The sequence below is a fragment of the Protopterus annectens genome, chromosome 12.part0 (assembly GCF_019279795.1).
Source record: "Protopterus annectens isolate FY-2018-M chromosome 12.part0, PAN1.0, whole genome shotgun sequence".
Lineage (NCBI taxonomy): Eukaryota > Metazoa > Chordata > Ceratodontiformes > Protopteridae > Protopterus > Protopterus annectens.
Window position 1 is genome coordinate 407,907,614 of NC_056746.1, and position 22,028 is coordinate 407,929,641.

The window sequence follows — 22,028 nt, forward strand, 5'->3', positions numbered from 1 at the left end:
AAACAAATATCTTTGAACCATTCTCCCACTGCTGTTCAACTGCTAGCTAGCATCTTGTTTGTTGCACTGAAACATACTGGCACTTCACCCAAAGCATAATCCTTGAGCATGACAAAAGTAGTTATTCTCCGCATTGTGCATATTGCCAGGATATGTAAAATATATAACCGTGTTATTAGACTGCAGCATTTATTGTTTGTTTTTTCCATAGGGACATGTAGGGGAATGGTCTCTCATGTTTAACAATGGATTGTGGGTGAATTGTTATTGTGCATTCTATACTCTTCAGAAGTCCTACATGCCCAGCTACCTGCTGTACCCCTGTTATGCCCCAGCAAGAAAGAAAACTACGAACTGCCACTGCATGTGACTCATGATATGAAAGTATATGTACTCCATGCCCAGACAAGGAGGAACTCACAACCAAAGCTGAAAGATGTTACATCTTCATGAATATGCTAAATGCACCCCCCAAGTATTGCTATTGTTATTAGCTATCATATGTGGTTGGAAGCTATTTGATGTTCTCCCTCAAAATTAGTTTTTTTCCATTCCATGTACTGCCACTTTTCTGTCACCTTTCTTTAAACTTGATTATATTTTTAGCTTTTGCTAAGGTATAGCCCTGTAGGGTCTTTGCAGTTAAGTGCACTCATTTAATTTCACTTAGCATGTGTCTCAAGCTGCAATTTGTGGAAATTAAGAAATGGGAGAAAGTATCAGCCTGAAGAAGTCATGTTGTGAAAAAAATCACTAGGCTATATAAAGGCATTAGTGTTTATCTGGGCTGTATAACTGTTAGTTAAAGATGAATTCTTCAGCACTTTGTCGTTTGATGTCCCCATTATATGTTCTCTAATGTTAAAAAAAATAAAGTTAACTAAAGCTGCTCTGGCCAGGAATTTCACTTTCCTTTGGCATACAGTGGCCTTGCTGTTAGAATAATAAATTTGATGAATGTAGGGGTCAGAGCTCCATTCAAGGGAGAGTGGGAATATAATACTCCCAATAAGAATGAATGATTATTAGCAGCAGGTTTGTCAGCACACAATGCTCTACATCTACAGTATTGCTTTTGTTTGCTTTTTTTCATTTACCAATACTCAGTTGTTACTGCTGCAGCCTTCAGCTGTTGGTAGATTGTGTGTTGACAAACCAGTTGTTGATAAATAATCATCCATCTTTATTTGTAATGCACAATTTGTTTCATTTTATTACACAAATAAATCAAACTGACTCCTTTACATGCGACAATTCAAGGAGAACAGCAGTGTAATACAGGTATAGGAAAAATAAAGGGGTACGTAATTGGTTCATCGATGGTAGTTTTGACCCATTCTCATGAAAAAAATCCCATGTTGTTGAAAACATTTTTTTATTTGAGCTTGTTGTACAGTTTTTTCCTCTGTAATATTATTGTATACTGTTTTTTTTTTTTGGCATTAGTTGGTGATAGTTTTGTTGTGGTTTGTGGCACACGTAGATTTGTCTCATTAAATTGTATGTATTTATTTATTGCAACAGAGAGCTAAAATGTGGTGCAGGCTGGATATTTCTGTCTGTGATGTCTTACTCCGCTGCTGGTTAGTATACATGAGTAAGGGAAGGTTAGGAGGGTACAACCCCTTGCCCTTTAGTGGTTTAATTTATTCTGATTTCTGCAACATGAAATGTATCCAGCTTTAATTATTTAATTTTACTGCAGCCATTCAACCTGACCAGGAATTACTTAAGCTGCAGAGGACTGGAAGTATGCAAAGAGAAAGAAGAAACATGCAGGGAATAGGTTCATAGGTTCATAGGTTCATAGGTTCATACTAGGCTATCTGCCCAGGGGCATTTATAAGCCTAGCCCATAGTTATGTGGCTTTCGCCACCCCTTTAGTTTGAATAAAAACTATGCCTATCATTTTTCTGTGCCTCTGTCAAGCAGTGACACTGAAGTAATCCCTGGGGTATATCTGCGATCTCCCATCCATTGGTCAAGATTCCTCTTGAACAAGGCCAGCGAGGTGCTCTGCCTCACATGTACCGGGATTTTGTTCCACAGCATAGGGAGTCTCTGGGTGATGAATCTGTCCCTCCAGCACGTTCTATTTATAACCGTGTCAAGGTTTAAGTCTCCCGCCTTGTGGTTCTGAGGGATCTAGATTTTTGAGGTGAAGCATATTCATCAAATCTGGGTTTGACATGGCCTTATATGTCAGGCACAGGTCACCTCTGAGCAAGCGGTATGAGACTGAATAAAGCTGGAGTTCTTTCAGTCGGGCAGCATAAGACATATTTTTGAGACCCTTTATCCTTTTGGTGAGGAACTTTTGGGGCCTTTCAAGCTGCATCAGGTGTCTGGTCAGATACATTCGAACGGGCATTGTACTCAATCATAGGTCTAATGAGTGATGAGTACAGGGGACGATGACCTCCCTTGATCTAGATGTGAATCCCTTCATGATCAGGTGGGCGATATAGAAGGTTTTCCTAACTACTTTAGCAACATGAGTGTCAAACGAAGACTACTGTCAACTTGGGTCCCCAGATCCCTGATGACTTTTCTGTGCTCAGTGGATTGTCACCTATATGGTAGCTAGGGGTAACCTTGTTTTTCCCGAAGGGTATGACTATGCATTTTTGGCGTTTAACTTCAGGCCATGGCTCTGGCACCAGTTATCCGCTTCTGTGAGGCTCTTCTGGAGGATATCTGTGTCAGATGTGTTTTCGACTATGGCCCAGTTTGCAGTCATCTGCAAACTTTGTCAGCCATAACCCTCCTGTGTTTGCTTGTACTTCAGAAAAGTAGATGCCGAACAAGAGTGGACCCAGGACTGACTGTGGGACACCACTTGTGACAGGCTTTGAGTCTGACATGGCTCCAGCAACTCTGACCCTGTGGGTTCTGTCGCTAGCCAGTTTGCAACCCATCTTGTGATGTATGGGTTTACATTCAAGCTGATGAGTTTTTCGATGATACCTGAGTGGGGTATTGTGTCAAGGCCTTTGCCAGGTCGAGGTAGGCTGTATGGACTGCCTTTCCTCATCAATGGCCTTGGTGACTGTCTCGAAAAGTCAACCAAGTTTAAGAGGCAGGATCTGCCTTTGACAAAGCCAAACTGGGTTGGATCCAAAGTCTGCAAGTTCCTATGTCTTTATTTATGAGTTCCATTATGATCCTCTCCATGGCTTTGCAGATAAGGCTTGTCAAGCTAATGGGGCGGTAATTTCCAGGGTCTGTGGAGGCACCGCCTTATGAAGTGGGACCACAGTCGCCGTGCGCCCTCCTTGGGCACGGCAATGTATCCTGAGGTGAGGCTAAGATTAAACAGCTGTCCTAACTGTGGGTTTAATTCCTCGTTGAGTTCATGAAGCACACAGCTGGGGACACCATCCGGTCCCATGGATGCTGTGTTTTTGCCTTAGTGAGGGCAGTTCTCACCTGGGTGTTGGAGATGTTTGGGGGCTACAATCCTCTGGAATAGATATCTCTCCTTTGGGGAGGGGGAGAAGTTTGCACTGAACCTGTCAGCCAGTATGTTAGCAATGTGTGTAGGTTCAGTAATTTTCACATCATTTTGAACTAATTCTGAGCATATCTGGGAGTTTCCTCCTAGGTTTCTAACATAGCTAAAGAAGGCCTTATGATTGTCTTTAGAGTCCTTGGTGATTTTTCTCTCAAAATTTGCCTTGGATGATTTTATGAGAGCTCTTAGTTTTTTACTTATAATGATCAAAGGTGTCTTACCTTTCAAGGATTTTGCTCTATCCTGTAGTAGCTTCCTCCTTTTGTTGTAGAGCTTGTTTATGGCTGGGGTCCACCAGACTGGGCTGCCTTTGGTACAGAGAGTCTTAGTTTTGTTTGGGATTGCCTGATCCATGCAGTCCTGTAGGTGCTGGTAGAAGGCATTTGTAAGTGATTCAGCGGTTTGAGTAATGTTTACCACTGGCTCAGGGGCCTTAAAGGAGACCACACTAGTTTTTAGAAGTGTGAAATCGGCTTTTGAGAAGTTTTTCACTGTGGTCTTTTTGTTTCAGGTGGGGCGGGATGAGGACCTCCAGCGAGATTAGTTTATGATCTGATCTCACCAGTGAGGTATACTTCGGTGTTGAACATTTTGATCCCATGTTCGTGATGATGAGATCAAGTATGTTTTCACCTCTTGTGGGGATGGTGACTAGTTGTTCCATGGCATTTGAGTTTATGAACTCCAGGAATCTTTGGGTTAGAGTGTTCGGCTTGAGTAGTGTTCCCAGTCTATATTAGGGTAGTTGAAGTCACCTAGTATGATGGTGTTTGGAGATACATTTATCCTCCAATGTTTTCAGGAAGGCCATGTGAGGTTCCTGAGTTTGAGAGGGTGGCCTGTAACATGCTACAAATTGCAGAGCAGTCTTGCCTATGGTTAATTGCACCTGGATGGTCTCCGATGCATCGGTTGCCACCAACCTTGAGGTGTGGGTGTCCTTTATGAATATGGACACCCCCTCTTTCTTGGTGTTGTCCGGATTTTGGGGCGGAACGTATGATATGAGGTGAAACCTGTTAGTGCTGGGGTGCTCTCAGGAGCCTTGAACCAGGTTTCTGTCACAGCACAGACATCGATGTTCTCCATATCGAGAAGGGCCGCATCTTGAGATTGAGACTTCTGGCATTGAGCAGCTACCCTTAGTTTTCCTTTTTGGTGTTCTAGGGTGGTAGGTTTAGAATTTGAGCCTTGCCTAAAAAGGCACACTATGGGGTGACAAGAGCCTTTGCCAATATCCGAAGCCCAGGGTGACAGGTGCAAGCCGTCCGCAGCATGTCGCAGACAGACAGACATTGGATCCCCTTTGAATGACACCAGAATTTAAGCCAATTATTAAAGCTGATCATCTTATCACTGTATTGTGGCATCATTCTAGGTGAAGGTAGGATACTGCTCAAGGTCAGGGTCATACCTGCCTGGGCTACATAATCAGAGAGCTCCTCGGCGTCCTTTCATGTAGTCCAAGGAGGCCTCAGGTCGCTGACACCAGCGTGGACAATGACTGAGTCGTGCTTGTACCTGCTGTTGAGAGACCTGAGTGCTTGCATTATGTGGCGGATTCTAGAGGCAGCTTACTGTGACCTTCTCCTTACTCAGTCTGGTGGCCGGACGTCAGTGTGCCTGACTATGGAATCACCAATGACAAGTGTGTCTGGCATTTTGTTTGGCCTTAAGGGCTGTGACTGTTTGACACTCTGACTGTGTGGTCTATGTGTTGCATGTGTTGGGTCGTGAGGTGGTAGTTGTTTGGATGTCTGCTTTGGTGGCCTCTGCTGTTTTGGTAAATTTTTGATCAGAGCCTCCGAGTATGTCTTTGTGTGAGTATGTGTATGATTTGAAGTTGTGATGGTACCATGTGTGCCTTCTCCTCCTGTCTGGTCTTGCCAGTCCTATGTTGAGAGAGCTCAGCCTCCAGTTTGGCCGTATAGTTGCATCTCTCGCATGTATTTGTGTTTTGTGGGAGAAGGAGAGGATTGTCTGTGTACATGAGGCAATTGTAACATTGCCTCAATATTCCCAGGTTCATCAGTTGAGCTGGAGAGGACACTAGCAACTGATCCCTCGACATACTAGAAGTAGTAGATAAAGAACTTTCAAAGGACTCCGGGGGAAGTGGGTTTTAGGCTGGTGGGGTACTATCTATAATAAGAGTGCTTTATCAAGGTGCAAGTACTGTAGGAGTAAGTGCTAGGCTTTACAGATAGAGAATAGTCTACTTGGGAATCAAGTAGAGATGAACTTTTCAGTTATAGGATATGCTGGTTAGATCAGCAGTACAGTTTAGCGTGTTTTATAGCAGGGGCTGAAGGGAGCTAGGAATTGGCCCAAAACGACCAATGGACTACTAGTTTCTGGCTGAAACTTCACCAAATCGGACAAAAGGCGCTCAGTGCTTCCCACTCCCACTGGTAAGCAAAGAAACTTCCTCCTTCCTAATAAGGCAATGGATCAGTAACAGGAACTAAAAACAAAGCCCAGGGATCAGCAACTCTGAAACTGGACTACTCTAGTTCAGTAAAGTGGGAAAACAAGAGATTTTTTGTTTTATTACAGAGATAAGGAAAAAACAGACAGTAAATGCTATAAATGCTGTAAATCGGCTAAGCGGGCAAGACTTTAGTGTGTAGCCTACAGAAACAATTTGCAACAATTAGTAACTTAAAGTGCAATAAACAGTGTAAAATGCAGAAATCACTTAAAGTAGCAGTAAAACAGGCAAATGCAGTCGCTAGCTTAATAACAGTGGGAAAGCCACAAAGAATACTTATATCTGGTAGAAAGTCACTCTTTTAGCTCTCTGCTGCTTGGATCACTCTGCAGGCCACCACGAGGATCTGTGCAGAGTTGGTACAAGCTGGAAAACACGTGTTTAGTGTGTTTTATAGCAGGGGCTGAAAGGAGCTAGGAATTGGCCCAAAACGACCAATAGACTACTAGTTTCTGGCTGAAACTTCACCAATTCGGACAAAAGGCTGCTCAGTGCTTCCCACTCCCACTGGTAAGCAAAGAAACTTCCCTCCTTCCTAATAAGGCAATGGATCAGTAACAGGAACTAAAAACAAAGCCCAGGGATCAGCAACTCTGAAACTGGACTACTCTAGTTCAGTAAGGTGGGAAAACAAGAGATTTTTTTTTTTTTTACAGAGACAAGGAAAAAAAACAGACAGTAAATGCTATAAATGCTTTTAAGTGGCTAGCACACTTGAGTGTGTTAGCCTACAGGTAAAATTAAGCAACAAATAACTTTTTAAGAGTGCAAAACAGTTAATCAACACAAAAACAGTTTAAATAGAATGCAGAGCTGTAGTACTGTTTAGTTCTGAGCTGCTGGGAAACTGTATCAGATTAAACCCATACAGCACTCGAGGGGAGGACTAGTGGCTTAATTGCCAGGATAACAGATTATAAAGGGAAAAAGTGTTCTTTTCCCACTGTGCTTCATGACATTCTGTAATGAATTCCCAATGTGAATCACTTTCTTCATATATCCAGCAGGGCAGATAAGGCTTCTGGGTCCTGACCTGTAAGTCAGCAAATTCTCATACTGTCCCAGTACAGTACAGTTTCATGGTTAATGCTCCACTCTGTTATGATAACATGGCGAGTAACTTAGGCAGTGGCCTTCCTCTCTAACTTCCCTCCGCATATCTCTGGTGCCTTTAAATATATTCACTTGTCCTAAGTTGTACTGTTTAGGCCTTTAAGTATATTCACTTGTTGCCCTAAGTAGTACTGTTTAGGCCTTTAAGTATATTCACTTGTTGTCCTAAGTAGTACTGTTTAGGCCTTTAAGTATATTCACTTGTTGTCCTAAGTAGTACTGTTTAGGCCTTTAAGTATATTCACTTGTTGTCCTAAGTAGTACTGTTTAGTTCTGAGCTGCTTCTTAGTTATTTTCCAGTTCAAGATCTCTTTAGTGGCTACAACTAAAATGTATGGATTTTCTAACCTCCATGTGTACATTTCTTGTTTAAACTTTGTTTTTCTTATCATTGTTTGAGTTTCTGCAAACTTACATATTGTATGGCAGTTTAATTACTTGACGTTTAAGTAACAGGAAGGAGTTGTTAGAGAACATGCTACCATGAATCAGTGGGGATGTTGTGCTTTATTCTTAACCTCAACAACCTTTGCCTAACAACTCATGCCTGCTTATTTGCATGGTGTGTGAGTATGTATGTATGTGTGTGTGTGTGTGTGTGTGTGTGTGTGTGTGTGTGTGTGTGTGTGTGTGTGTGTGTGTTTAATGGTTTGGGTGATGCATTCTTCTCAACTAGCCTTTCTGTCTGGACCTCTGCTGGAAATAGGCTCCTACCCAGTCAATTTTCCCAGTAATCAAATGTTAATAAATAAATAAAACCAGTTGGTTAACTATCACCTTGGCTAGGAAGCTATAGCTAGAATATACACAATGCTTAGTACAGGTGTTTGTAGACTGTATAAATGTGGCTTGGCGGATACGTTCTTCTAACCTAATCAAGTACTATATCATTTGTTAATAAATTTTGTCGAGTATCCATGGCATTACTCAGTGCAAGTGCTTGAAGACTTCATTTATGCATTTAACTGTAAAACCTGTAAAATGTGAATTTATTGACTAATCTGGGAATATTATTAAAATGGTTTATAAAACAACAGTAGTCATTTGCGCAATATATGATGTGTAATTTCTTGTTAATTTCAGAAGCAATACACCTAGGGAACCTGGTTGTCAGATATGGATACATGTATCCCCTGAAGGATCCAAGGAACCTTATACTGAGAACTGACGACTCTCCTTATCGTTTTCAGGTATGTCTGTTAGTCCTTTTGGTAAAACGGCATGTAATACTCACAAACTACTATATCTGTCTGCGATTTCAGTTTTCATGTAGCACTAGTGACAGAAGGGCCGATACAACAGCCTAATATTTAGTGCTCATATTAAAAGGTGTGACGTGTAGAGAAAGGTCTGCTCTCATTTTATGTGAATGTTTGTAGTAGCAGGACTAGAATAGTGGCTGTTAACTTGTATCAGGAGAATGAAGGGATCACATGACAGCAGACTATGTAATAAGCTTCCCATTATGGTTGTATGTGACCTCATGAAACTTTGCTTGCCAAAACCAAAACTTTGTAACAAGATGTGCCAAGCAATTATACTCGATAAGTGAAGTAATATGTAGCTGTTGTCTATATAAACTGAATTTGTGGCAAAGGAAAAAATATAGAAGTTTATTTTATTTTTGGGGCCAGTCCAGTACTATACAAGGCTACCCTTATCACTGGACCAGCCTTAGGGGAAAGGGGCAAGTAGATAAAATATAACGTTTAGGGGTGAGGAACTAAGCTTCACTGTGGTGACCCCATCCATTGGACCTGAAGGGGCAATAGGCAGGTAATCTACAAAATAACAGAGCAACCTATCATAGCTTGACACATAAAGGAATGCTTACATTTCTGAGCATCTGAGGGCATTGTACTCTTTCTTGTGAGAGGTTAATTTTCATATGATAGATAGTTATTTATTTGTGATTGTTTTTTCCTCTCTGTTGAACTCTGACAACGCAAACTCCAGTTAGACTTGTCTGACTCATTTGTTCCTTATTTAAGGGAGTTGGGTCGGTGGCTGGGTCCTGGTTGCCATCATACTCTAGAAAAGGTTGTATGTTCAATGTTAAATTACTGTGGCAGTAGCCAACGCTGTCTGGGGCCTATCCCCACTGCAGCCATCCAGCTTTCAAAGGTAAATGGTGGCCTTCATACATATAACTTTCAGTAGCTTGAGAAGAGCTCTGTACAAAAAGACAGAGTGCCAAAGTTTCAGAGCTTCCTGCTGTCAAAAGTGCTGTCCTTTGACATGCTCTGTGGAACTGTTGGTCTACTAGCTATCATTTAAGGCTTGCTAGGAAACCAAGTGTTTTGGACTGTCATTGATATTCTAAGGGGGGTTTGTGTATGAATGATTCTGTGAACATTCTGTGCAAAATATTCTATTTTGGCATTATTTTCTTACAGGTTTTGAAGGATTATCTGTTAAGGGCAGGATATTGTGCTTTTGGGAGACTGATACTGGTTTACTTGCCTCAGAGCCACTTAGTCTCTACCTAACATGTTACCAACTAATTCATGCTGCTTTGTCTGTCTTCAGAAGTTTATTTTCAGTTCAACTGCCTTCACACTACTTCCTGTGCCTGAGAGAAAGACGAAAGTTGTCAGGGAGTCTTTGGGTGTCAGGGAGACGGTGCTGTTTAAAAAATGTCTGCAGTCACATTCCCATTGGCAAACAGTTCATTTGTTTCTTAAGATTTTCCATATCTGGTTAACATTGTCAGTTTGTCTTACCCTTTCAACTTTCTACTGCTCTTAAAGGGTATTCACAAAGTGTCTGACTCCAGTAACTGCTTACTGCAGACTTCAAGGCATTCACATCTTTTCAATATTTGGACAATTGTCTTATCTTTGCCAACTCTTTTTCCAGTTGTCAGGAGTCTTTACTAAGTGTTCAAAATCTTCTTCTCAGTCTAGGATTCTAACTAATCTTAAAAAAGATGAATGCATAAATTTCATCAGCAGGACACTGTAAATATAAATATGAATCCAAGAAGCAATTGAAACAATGTTCTCAGTCTGTAACCTCTTTGATACAATTCAAAAACACAATTAAGCACTTTCATCCTTTTTTGGAGGTCATCAGAACTACATTAAATTTAATAACCGACAATTTTATATCATATTGTTAAAATTGCATGACCACAAATGTCAATTTAAGTATTTTGGTTTCCAAGTAAACTTTCAAAAATCTTTTCTAATCCTTTCCTCACAGAATAGTTTTCCTAGGATGCCTGCTAGATTCTTTCCTGTGAAGAGCTTTTCTTCCTCCAGAGTAGAGATGTTTCAACATTTTTCCTGAGTTTTTCCAATCAAAGATAAGTTCCTGAAAGGGATTTTATCTGGATTCTTGGGCACATGGCATCATATACTCCTCCTGGCCAGTATTCACATGAGAAAAATCAAATGGTACTCCATATCAGTTCAGACTCAGCATCTTCATTCTTTATCTTTTCATATTCCTGTTTTGGGGTTTGTAAGGAGGAGATATTCAATGGTGGATAAACTAGATCTCTCCTGTCCTACTGTCCTGTTTCTCTGCAGTTGTCACAACAGATGCTTCAGACCTGGCATGGGGAGCAGTTTCCAAAGATGTGAAGGTGCAAGGTCTGTGGAACCATTATGATAGACAAAAGCTCATAAATACCAGAGAGAGATGATGGTACTGACAAAATGCATTGAAATCCCTAAATCTTTTCTGGTCTCCGGGACCTTTACAAGTTTCACAGACAACACTGCAGTGATGTTTTACATAACTGGGGGTACCAGATCCTTCCCTTTTGCTGACTTGCTGTGATAGTCTGGGAAGTAGCAACTCAGCTCAGTTTGATTCTTCAGGCTTTGTATGTTCCATCACAGCAAAACTTTGTAGAAGATAAACTAAGCAGGACCGGGTGAAACCCCAAAGAATGGAAACTTCTTCACCTGTTTTTCTAAGAACTGATCCAACTGTGGGAAATATCTCAAACAGATCTGTTTGCCTCCTGTCAGCACAGACAACTAAAGAAATTATTTTCCAGGATTCCTTGCATAGATGACAGATGTATTTGCATTCTCATTCTCATGTTCTTCTAAAGCTCCAGAAGGATACCCCAAAGAATGTGATTGTTGCTACCTTTGGCCCAGGCAACAGTGCTGCTCCCTTCTTTTCTAATTGGTCAAGGGCAGTTACTACAAGCTTCACCACAGACAGGAGTTCCTTGCACTAGACAGGTTGTTTGATAGTACTTTAACCTGAAAAGTCTTTAACCGATTGCCTAGATAACATAATTTATTATTTATTTATTCAAAGAATTTTAGCATGGATTGCATTTTTATATTTTTATAATGCATTTGTTTAACATTTTTTTTTACTGAATATCTTGAATGTTATTGGTGGATTTTCACATGTGATCTGGATTATGTAAGTATGAAATTGTGTGATGAAAAGTGTTTGGTAGTTCTGATGATGTCCAGAGAGAAGAAAGTGCTTGACTGCTGTGTCGTGTGGTAATAAAAGTGTAAAATATTTCCAGCATTGTCCAGAATTCTATTTCAGTGGAATGCCTTGTCCTCTGTATGTACCTTTACAAAGAACTACAAGCTGAATTGCTTTTCCATGTCGGGAACAGGCTTTGTAAGTTCCATTTTCCAGGGGCTCCTGGATTCATGTTTTTCTCTTTTCTCTTTTCTTCCTCCCTCCTTTGTTTCTATCTTACAGTAATCTACTCCAGTAGCTTAGGCTACTGCAACGGCAGTGTAATGTTGAACACAGAGTACAGTTCTGTAACTAAACTTACCTTAACAATAGATGTTCTCTGTAACTAAACTTACCTTAACAATAGATGTTCTCTGTAACTAAACTTACCTTAACAATAGATGTTCTCTGTAACTAAACTTACCTTAACAATAGATGTTCTCTGTAACTAAACTTACCTTAACAATAGATGTTCTCTGTAACTAAACTTCCCTTAACAATAGATGTTCTCTGTAACTAAACTTACCTTAACAATAGATGTTCTCTGTAACTAAACTTACCTTAACAATAGATGTTCTCATAGAGCACAGTGCAGTAGCCACTTCTCCCTCCTGTTCCTCCTTTTCATGTTTGTTTTTTGTATTACCAAGGTGTCAATGTATATATCTTAGTCTGTATAGTTTACCTTTTGTTTCATTTCCTAGTATTTGTTCCTTTCAGAACTATAGCCTTCCCTTATGGGGAAAGAAAGCTCTGAACTTTTGCAGCTGTCTTTTTATGTGGAGTTTCTGACAGAGCAAGTGGAGGGTGCCGTTTAGCTTTGAAAGACTGCGTGTTGCAGTGAGGGAAGGACCCAAATAGCTTAGACACTATGACAGTGATCCATTAGAACATCTACTGTTATGGTAAATTTGCTTACACAACTAATTTATTTTTCATGACCTATCCGTTTTGCCCTATGTGCTGATATTCCACGACTTCAGAAACTAAGGTATCGTACATTTCTGTACATTCCCATAATCTTGCTTGATCTGTGCCTTCATGATTCAGCAGAAGCACTGCAATATCCCCAAGACTTTTCCAGTATCTGCTTCAATAAAGAATCCTACACCATTCCCATGGGACATACAGCAGGTCTGTAATCTCTCACTCCTCTTTCATTGGCTGCCTCTCAGGCATCCAGGCCTGTAATCAGATCTGTGTTATATGTGATGATGGGAATGTCTATATTCCACAGCAGTGAGATTACTTCAGTTTAGTTGGTTTGTTTGTTAAAATTTCTTTCTTTTTTTTTCTTACTTAGTTATCAGGAAAAAAGTTATTTACACAGTTCATTTTTTGTCCTTGAACAATTTCATAGTTATTGTAGCATGATGTTGTATCAATCATGATTTATGTTTACATTGGCAAAACGAAGACAGAATTTCACAAGTGAAGAGAAGAATGTCTCATATTTACTTTAATGTCGATTACATACAGAGACAAAACATTAGACTTTTAAATAAATTCCAAACCACATTAAGCTTTTAAATAACCTGCAACAATTCAAATCCACCCTAAAATATCACCTGGCAACTAATAAATTATGCAACTGTACCACACCTGCAGTTAGAAGTTTGCAATCCTAAATCTGTGCATTGTGGATACTATATAATTGTATTAATATAGTATTTTTGATTTTACTCACAGTATCTTGAAAATATGTATTTCCTTAATCTGATATGGTTTAGAAATAATGTTTGTTTACCATTTGCTTTGTAATACTTTATAAATAATGTTTAACTGTATTTCATTTGAACTGTAAAAACATGTATTTCTATCCCTATTTTGGAGCTTTTCTCCCCAGGCTTTCACTGAAAATGAAGTTCCCAGATGAACTTTCCTGGTAAACAAAAACAAATAAATAAATAAATAAATCATTAGTGACATTCTTTCTTTCTTTATTAAAGGGACAGTGTCCTATTAACAGCACAAAGAAATGCTTCCACCTCCTCCAGTGTTAGAAAATAGATTTTAAACTTTACCGATACTATTTATGTGTTCACTCCTGATGTATGTAATGGCTTTGCTTTTTAAATTCTTCATAAATTATGCTACGTTTCGTTTTTCTAGAACCTTCCAAATTCCCCCTGGATAGCATGTACCAAGTGGCAGTAGGTTAGTCACTGATCTGGGGGATATGATAGCCTACTTCTATTATAACACAGCCTTAATTTACGTTTATGTAATCAGTTCATAAGGTATGACGGCACTTTGTGAAGATGAAAGCAGATCAGGCACACACAAAGAATGTAAATAAATGCAGAAGACCAGAAATGCACCTAAGATTTGTATTATTCATTAAAGAAATTATAAAGAGACCCAGTGACTATGTGTTTCTGAGTTACAGAGCTTGTAGGAAATTATAATGCTGTGCCATCATATTTTGGAAAAGGAAGTTCACTAGGAAAATGGTAGAATCACAGTAGACTGTTAAGGTGAATTGTGCAAATGAGGAAAGTAAGAAGAGAAACTGTTGTTCTAGATGAAATAATAATTAAGGAAATGTTAAGCAGTTGTTGTTGTGTCTTTCGGCTTTTCTCGGTTAGGGGTCGCCACAGCAGAACTCCCGTCCGCTAATGATTGGCAGTAGATTTTTACATGCCGAGTTGCCAGCCCTGATGCACAACCTTCAACAAAGGTACGCCCATTCATGCATGTCTCCACACAGAAGACACTCTAGCTGAGAATCGAACAGGACAATGTCTTACTGTGAGGTGACAACGCTACCGCAGCACCACCACCACAGTAAGGAAATGTTAAGCAGTAAGAAAGTAAAATAAAAAAAGATGTAGAGATTTACAATTGAATTGATAGTTTGAAGAGATCGTACCTTAACCTGAAAAGTCTTTAACCGATTGCCTAGATAACAGAATTTATTATTTATTTATTCAAAGAATTTTAGCATGGATTGCATTTTTATATTTTTATAATGCATTTGTTTAACATTTTTTTTTACTGAATATCTTGAATGTTATTGGTGGATTTTCACATGTGATCTGGATTATGTAAGTATGAAATTGTGTGATGAAAAGTGTTTGGTAGTTCTGATGATGTCCAGAGAGAAGAAAGTGCTTGACTGCTGTGTTGTGTGGTAATAAAAGTGTAAAATATTTCCAGCATTGTCCAGAATTCTATTTCAGTGGAATGCCTTGTCCTCTGTATGTACCTTTACAAAGAACTACAAGCTGAATTGCTTTTCCATGTCGGGAACTGGCTTTGCAAGTTCCATTTTCCAGGGGCTCCTGGATTCATGTTTTTTCTCTTTTCTCTTTTCTTCCTCCCTCCTTTGTTTCTATCTTACAGTAATCTACTCCAGTAGCTTAGGCTACTGCAACGGCAATGTAATGTTGAACACAGAGTACAGTTCTTTAACTAAACTTACCTTAACAATAGATGTTCTCTGTAACTAAACTTACCTTAACAATAGATGTTCTCTGTAACTAAACTTACCTTAACAATAGATGTTCTCTGTAACTAAACTTACCTTAACAATAGATGTTCTCTGTAACTAAACTTACCTTAACAATAGATGTTCTCTGTAACTAAATTTCACTTAACAATAGATGTTCTCTGTAACTAAACTTACCTTAACAATAGATGTTCTCTGTAACTAAACTTACCTTAACAATAGATGTTCGCATAGAGTACAGTGCAGCAGCCACTTCTCCCTCCTCTTCCTCCTTTTCATGTTTGTTTTTTGTATTGCCAAGGTGTCAGTGTATATATCTTAGTCTGTATAGTTTACCTTTTGTTTCATTTCCTAGTATTTGTTCCTTTCAGAACTATAGCCTTCCCTTATGGGGAAAGAAAACTCTGAACTTTTGGAGCTGTCTTTTTATGTGGAGTTTCTGACAGAGCAAGTGGAGGATGCCGTTTAGCTTTGAAAGACTGCGTGTTGCAGTGAGGGAAGAACCCAAATAGCTTAGACACTATGACAGTGATCCATTAGAACATCTACTGTTATGGTAAATTTGCTTACACAACTAATTTATTTTTCATGACCTATCCGTTTTGCCCTATGTGCTGATATTCCACGACTTCAGAAACTAAGGTATCGTACATTTCTGTACATTCCCATAATCTTGCTTGATCTGTGCCTTCATGATTCAGCAGAAGCACTGCAATATCCCCAAGACTTTTCCAGGGGTATCTGCTTCAATAAAGAATCCTACACCATTCCCATGGGACATACAGCAGGTCTGTAATCTCTCACTCCTCTTTCATTGGCTGCCTCTCAGGCATCCAGGCCTGTTATCAGATCTGTGTTATATGTGATGACGGGAATGTCTATATTCCACAGCAGTGAGATTACTTCAGTTTAGTTGGTTTGTTTGTTAAAATTTCTTTCTTTTTTTTTCTTACTTAGTTATCAGGAAAAAAGTTATTTACACAGTTCATTTTTTTGTCCTTGAACAATTTCATAGTTATTGTAGCATGATGTTGTATCAATCATGATTCATGTTTACATTGGCAAAATGAAGACAGAATTTTACAATTGAAGAGAAGAATGTCTCATATTTACTTTAATGTCGATTACATACAGAGACAAAACATTAGACTTTTAAATAAATTCCAAACCACATTAAGCTTTTAAATAACCTGCAACAATTCAAATCCACCCTAAAATATCACCTGGCAACTAATAAATTATGCAACTGTACCACACCTGCAGTTAGAAGTTTGCAATCCTAAATCTGTGCATTGTGGATACTATATAATTGTATTAATATAGTATTTTTGATTTTACTCACAGTATCTTGAAAATATGTATTTCCTTAATCTGATATGGTTTAGAAATAATGTTTGTTTACCATTTGCTTTGTAATACTTTATAAATAATGTTTAACTGTATTTCATTTGAACTGTAAAAACATGTATTTCTATCCCTATTTTGGAGCTTTTCTCCCCAGGCTTTCACTGAAAATGAAGTTCCCAGATGAACTTTCCTGGTAAACAAAAACAAATAAATAAATAAATAAATCATTAGTGACATTCTTTCTTTCTTTATTAAAGGGACAGTGTCCTATTAACAGCACAAAGAAATGCTTCCACCTCCTCCAGTGTTAGAGAAAATAGATTTTAAACTTTACCGGGATACTATTTATGTGTTCACTCCTGATGTATGTAATGGCTTTGCTTTTTAAATTCTTCATAAATTATGCTACGTTTCGTTTTTCTAGAACCTTCCAAATTCCCCCTGGATAGCATGTACCAAGTGGCAGTAGGTTAGTCACTGATCTGGGGGATATGATAGCCTACTTCTATTATAACACAGCCTTAATTTACGTTTATGTAATCAGTTCATAAGGTATGACGGCACTTTGTGAAGATGAAAGCAGATCAGGCACACACAAAGAATGTAAATAAATGCAGAAGACCAGAAATGCACCTGAGATTTGTATTATTCATTAAAGAAATTATAAAGAGACCCAGTGACTATGTGTTTCTGAGTTACAGAGCTTGTAGGAAATTATAATGCTGTGCCATCATATTTTGGAAAAGGAAGTTCACTAGGAAAATGGTAGAATCACAGTAGACTGTTAAGGTGAATTGTGCAAATAAGGAAAGTAAGAAGAGAAACTGTTGTTCTAGATGAAATAATAATTAAGGAAATGTTAAGCAGTTGTTGTTGTGTCTTTCGGCTTTTCCCGGTTAGGGGTCGCCACAGCAGAACTCCCGTCCGCTAATGATTGGCAGTAGATTTTTACATGCCGAGTTGCCAGCCCTGATGCACAACCTTCAACAAAGGTACGCCCATTCATGCATGTCTCCACACAGAAGACACTCTAGCTGAGAATCGAACAGGACAATGTCTTACTGTGAGGCGACAACTCTACCGCAGCACCACCACCGCAGTAAGGAAATGTTAAGCAGTAAGAAAGTAAAATAAAAAAAGATGTAGAGATTTACAATTGAATTGATAGTTTGAAGAGACGGCAAGCCACCCAGACTTTGACTTCAAGCCAACTGAATTAAATGTTGTGTTATAACATTAAATTAGCTATGTTTTCTGAGTCTGATAATTCAAAGTCCTAATGGAGAGCAGACTGCAACATCCATTGATATTCAAGCTCATACCACATTTGGCTTTGCACTGTATAACCTCAGACTTCAGCAGTTACATCAGAATGCTAAATGCTATGAAAGTAAAACATTAAAACTGAGAATATTTAGATGGTGGGTGTACAGTATTTCTGTCATTACGACATGAAAGAAACAATATCATTCTAAATGCAATGTTAAATGCTGAATGAAATGAAATAAACCACAGTTGTAAAGGCTGCTTTACATTAATATGTTGGACTATAACTTTAAAATAATAATGTGGGGCAAAATATTTGTAGTAATGATGAATAATACATTGCTATAGTGGTTTTAGGAGAAGACACCATGCTCCAATGCCCCTGACAATATCCCATCTTCCTTCCTAAAAATAGCCGCAAGTATTGCTCTCCCCATCAGCATCTTGATCAATAGATCTATGCAGGAATCTTATGTGCCCAAATTATGGTGTGCTGCCTTTATCCTACCTCTCCATAAAGGAGGCAAAAACAATAGCATCTATAATTTCCGCCCCATAGCTATCCTCTCCCCAGTCTCAAAGCTCCTAGAAAAATGCATCAACTTACAGCTTATGCCATTCCTAGCCAATCACCAACTAATTACTCCAACCCAACACGGTTTCCGACCTGGCAATAGTACTATCACCGCTCTTCTCTCTTTCTTAGAAACAGTAAATCTTGCCCGTGACTCTGGTAAAATTGTTTCTACAGTTCTGCTCAATCTGTCCAAAGCATTAGATACTATCTCCCACACCCACCTCTTAAACCACCTTTCTAACCTCCCTCTCTCCCAGAATTCTGTATCCTGGTTCTCAAGCTACCTCTCTGACAGGTCTCAAGCCATGAAATGGGGTAAAGGCACCTCAACTTTCCTTCCACCCCCCCACTGGGGTACCTCAGGGATCCATACTTGGTCCTATGTTGTTCAACATCTTTATTAATGACTTCCACAAAGCCATACCCAATACCAAAACTGTAAAATATGCACACTATTCAACTTTAGTCGGCTGTGCCTCTAACCTCTCTGAGCTGCAAACAGTGACCCAAACTGCTTTGTCCTCTGCCGAAAAATGGATGCTCCTAAACCACCTCTCCCTAAATGCCAACAAATCCAAAATACTGTTATTCTCTCCTTCAAAAGCCTCACCTCTAGATAAAAATTAATTTCAAATTAATAGCCAAAACAACACTGCCATAGAGGTTGTTCCAGTCGCTAAACTACTTGGGGTAACTATTGATGAATACTTAAAATTTGACACTCATATCCAGCAAAACATTAAGAAAATTCATGCAAAACTTGGTATGCTATACAGAAACATCTGCTTTCTTTCCCCTCCCACCAGGCAAACTCTTGCCACTACCTTTCTACTCCCCTCATTCTTGTATGGCGCTCCTCTTCTAATAAACGTATCTGCCTCTCTCTCCTCTAAACTGGAAGTCTGTTATAATAAGATTTCTAAATTTGCCACCAAAGCCAAATTCTCCTCCTATCATTGTACTGCCCTCCATTTGTTAAATTGGCTTGAACTCCCCAACTATCTAGACTATCTCCAAATTACTACAGCCCACAGACTACTTTTTCAACCTACTAAGTATCCAGCTCTAATCAATATCCTCCAACCTTACACCCCTCTGAGAACTCTGAGATCAACCCACCAAAACCTAATCACTGTCCACAAACCTAATTGCCCTGCTGGTCAGCTTCTGCTATCTTTTTTATTAGCTAAAAAATGGAATTCATTGCCATCCTCTCTAAGGACTTGTGAAAGCTTTGAAACCTTTAAAACTCAGCTACACTCCTACCTTTCATCTAACAGGAAATGCAACTGTTCTCTCCCCACATAGCCTAATACTCTTTCCTCCCCTTAAACTCTTCTCTAACTCTGAGCAGAAACCTAACTTAACTTAAATGTAAATAATGTAAATATCACAACTGTACAACCCTCAAATAACCTCTACCACCTTTTGCTCTATTTCTCTTCTTAATCTTTTCCCTCTCACATCTCAGTTTCCTCTGCCTTCCTAAATCTCAGACGCGTTATATTCAAGGAACTTATTCCTGTTCCTCAGCTTAACATAAAATTGTAACCATGATTTCCTTACTATGATTTAGCTGTACCTACACTATATAATGCCATCCTAAATATTTTGATACTATGTGACCAAAGAATTTATTTTGTTCTATGGCACAAAATTATATTTTAATTGTGTTTTCTTTAATATGATTGTAACTGTGAATACACTATGTAATGTGGAGCTTTTCTCCCAGGGCCTCCACTGAAAACAGGCTCCCTGAGCCCAGTGGACTTCCCCGGTCATCAAACTGAAATAAATAAAATAAATAAATAAGAAGGCCTTTATTAAAATAATTATGCATTCTTTCTGGTTATATAGAAATACATATCCTTGGAGGTAATACATTATCAAGCACTTTAAAATAAAACAATTTGGGGAATTTCTTTAATAAGCGCTCTTCACCAATAATATGAAGTGTGGTTAGTTCAGCTTGCCACTTCAGCCATTATTCAGTATCTTAACCCCGACCTGATCCCACCTACATACCTGCCAGAATCTGTCCTACCACTCTTTGCTGTTGTCTTGGTATTGTTGAGCCACCAACCCAGTATGATGAATCCAACCTTCCCCTTTTGCAACCCTGCACCAGGTAGTGGCATTGTGCAGAGCAGGGGCCTACAGTCATCAGTATATCTGTTTACTTTGACATTCTGCTGAATAGATGGCACTGCTGGCAGTATCACAACAATATAAAAAGTGTAAATAAATTTAAATTGGAATATACTGTCTTCCTCCCACTGCATCTGTGTTGTACTTTGCAGTAGGAATGAATAAATGTAGGCAATGCATGGACTAAAGTAATAAGGAAATTGTAAGCATTTATAATTATTTTATTAGTGCTTTCGTCTGTTCAAATTAAACAAACTTCTTCAGATAAAAATTAAAAGGATATTACATCCATTAAATAGGGAAAGTCGTATGACATCACTTTCTGATTCCTTAAAATTCCTGAGTTCATTTTCTTCAAGTATTAAAGACCAAGGAACACATTTGGCAACTACGGCTGAATGCCTTTTGCCATCCAGGTTTCAGTGAGAACTGCAACCTGAAATGTTTGCTAAATTTAAAGGCTTTAGAAAGATGACAGATTTTTCAAAACAACCTCTTTTAGCAGTCTGTACAAGCAAAGTGACACTTTCACACATCATTTATATGTACACTTATATATATATATATTTTTATTTGAACATTTAAAGCAAAGATTTGAACTATTAATTTAAACATTTTGAAGTATTTTTTTAAGGAATCAGGAAGTGATGTCATATGACTTTCCCTGTTTAATGGATGTAATATCCTTTTAATTTTTATCTGAAGAAGTTTGTTTAATTTGGACAGACGAAAACGCTAATAAAATAATCGAGTGGATTTGCCGACTCCTGCCTTCCATTCTTCAATTTTTGAGTCTAGTTTGTGTTTTCCCTAATTCTAAGCATTTATAATTGCCATTGTACAGAAGTGACAGCCTGTTGAACACTTTTTTCCTATGTCCTTTTTCTATCCTGTGCCTGCCAACAGTCATCTTTCCTATATTCCTTGTGGACCCTTCATTCCTCGTGAGTTAGAGTCAGCTACAGGAGGTGTCATATAGGCAGCCATCATGTTTATGTGTCCCTATCCCCACCCCCAAGGTAGGGGGAAGAGTGACCAGCATCACCAAGGGGCACTACACATTCTCTCTGGAAGTGCATGCTTCTGTGCAGCCATGAATGCAGGCCACCACCCATCAGAGGCTTGGTGAGTCGAACACATGTCTCTGTTTGCATTTGCATCTGCTGGCCCTCCCCGGGGAATTTATTTTATTTATGTGTATATATATATATATATATATATATATATATATATATATATATATATATATATGCATTAAATTTGTTGACAGTTGGCTGATCCACAAAGAACCCATATCAACCACAACCTGGACATTGCAAGTAAAGCTGACAACAAGAGTAGCATAGTGGAATGTATGAAATAGTACAAGGTAACTACAGCTAAACATTTACACCAGTAGTAGGGCAGCAATGCTGACCTGAAACCTGCTTTGCATCCCCCCCCCACTAGGATAGGTATGCCTATCCTTTCCATGCCAACTCCAACAGACAGTTGAGAAATTAATTTAATCTAATTTGTCTGGGTTGTAGTTTGGGCTTTATCCATCTACTCCAGTTGAGTTTTTGCACCATTACCTTCTGACATTTTCTGCTATATGAATATACTGTTAGTTTTGTGGGAAAGTGACCAACCTGAGATACATTTTTAAAATCTTTGTGCTACACTGTCTCAGTG

At 38.9% G+C, this 22,028-nt stretch overlaps 1 protein-coding gene across 3 annotated transcripts in view; it reads left to right on the top strand.

Annotated features, from left to right (window-relative positions):
• Positions 1–22,028, top strand: part of LOC122816610 (regulator of G-protein signaling 11-like) — a 1,281,503-nt gene that overhangs the window by 520,952 nt on the left and 738,523 nt on the right. For all 3 annotated transcript variants that reach the window (XM_044089514.1, XM_044089516.1, XM_044089517.1), the window contains exon 4: positions 8,203–8,309. In XM_044089514.1, the coding sequence (XP_043945449.1) occupies positions 8,203–8,309 (107 nt within the window). The remainder of the gene's footprint in view (positions 1–8,202; positions 8,310–22,028) is intronic.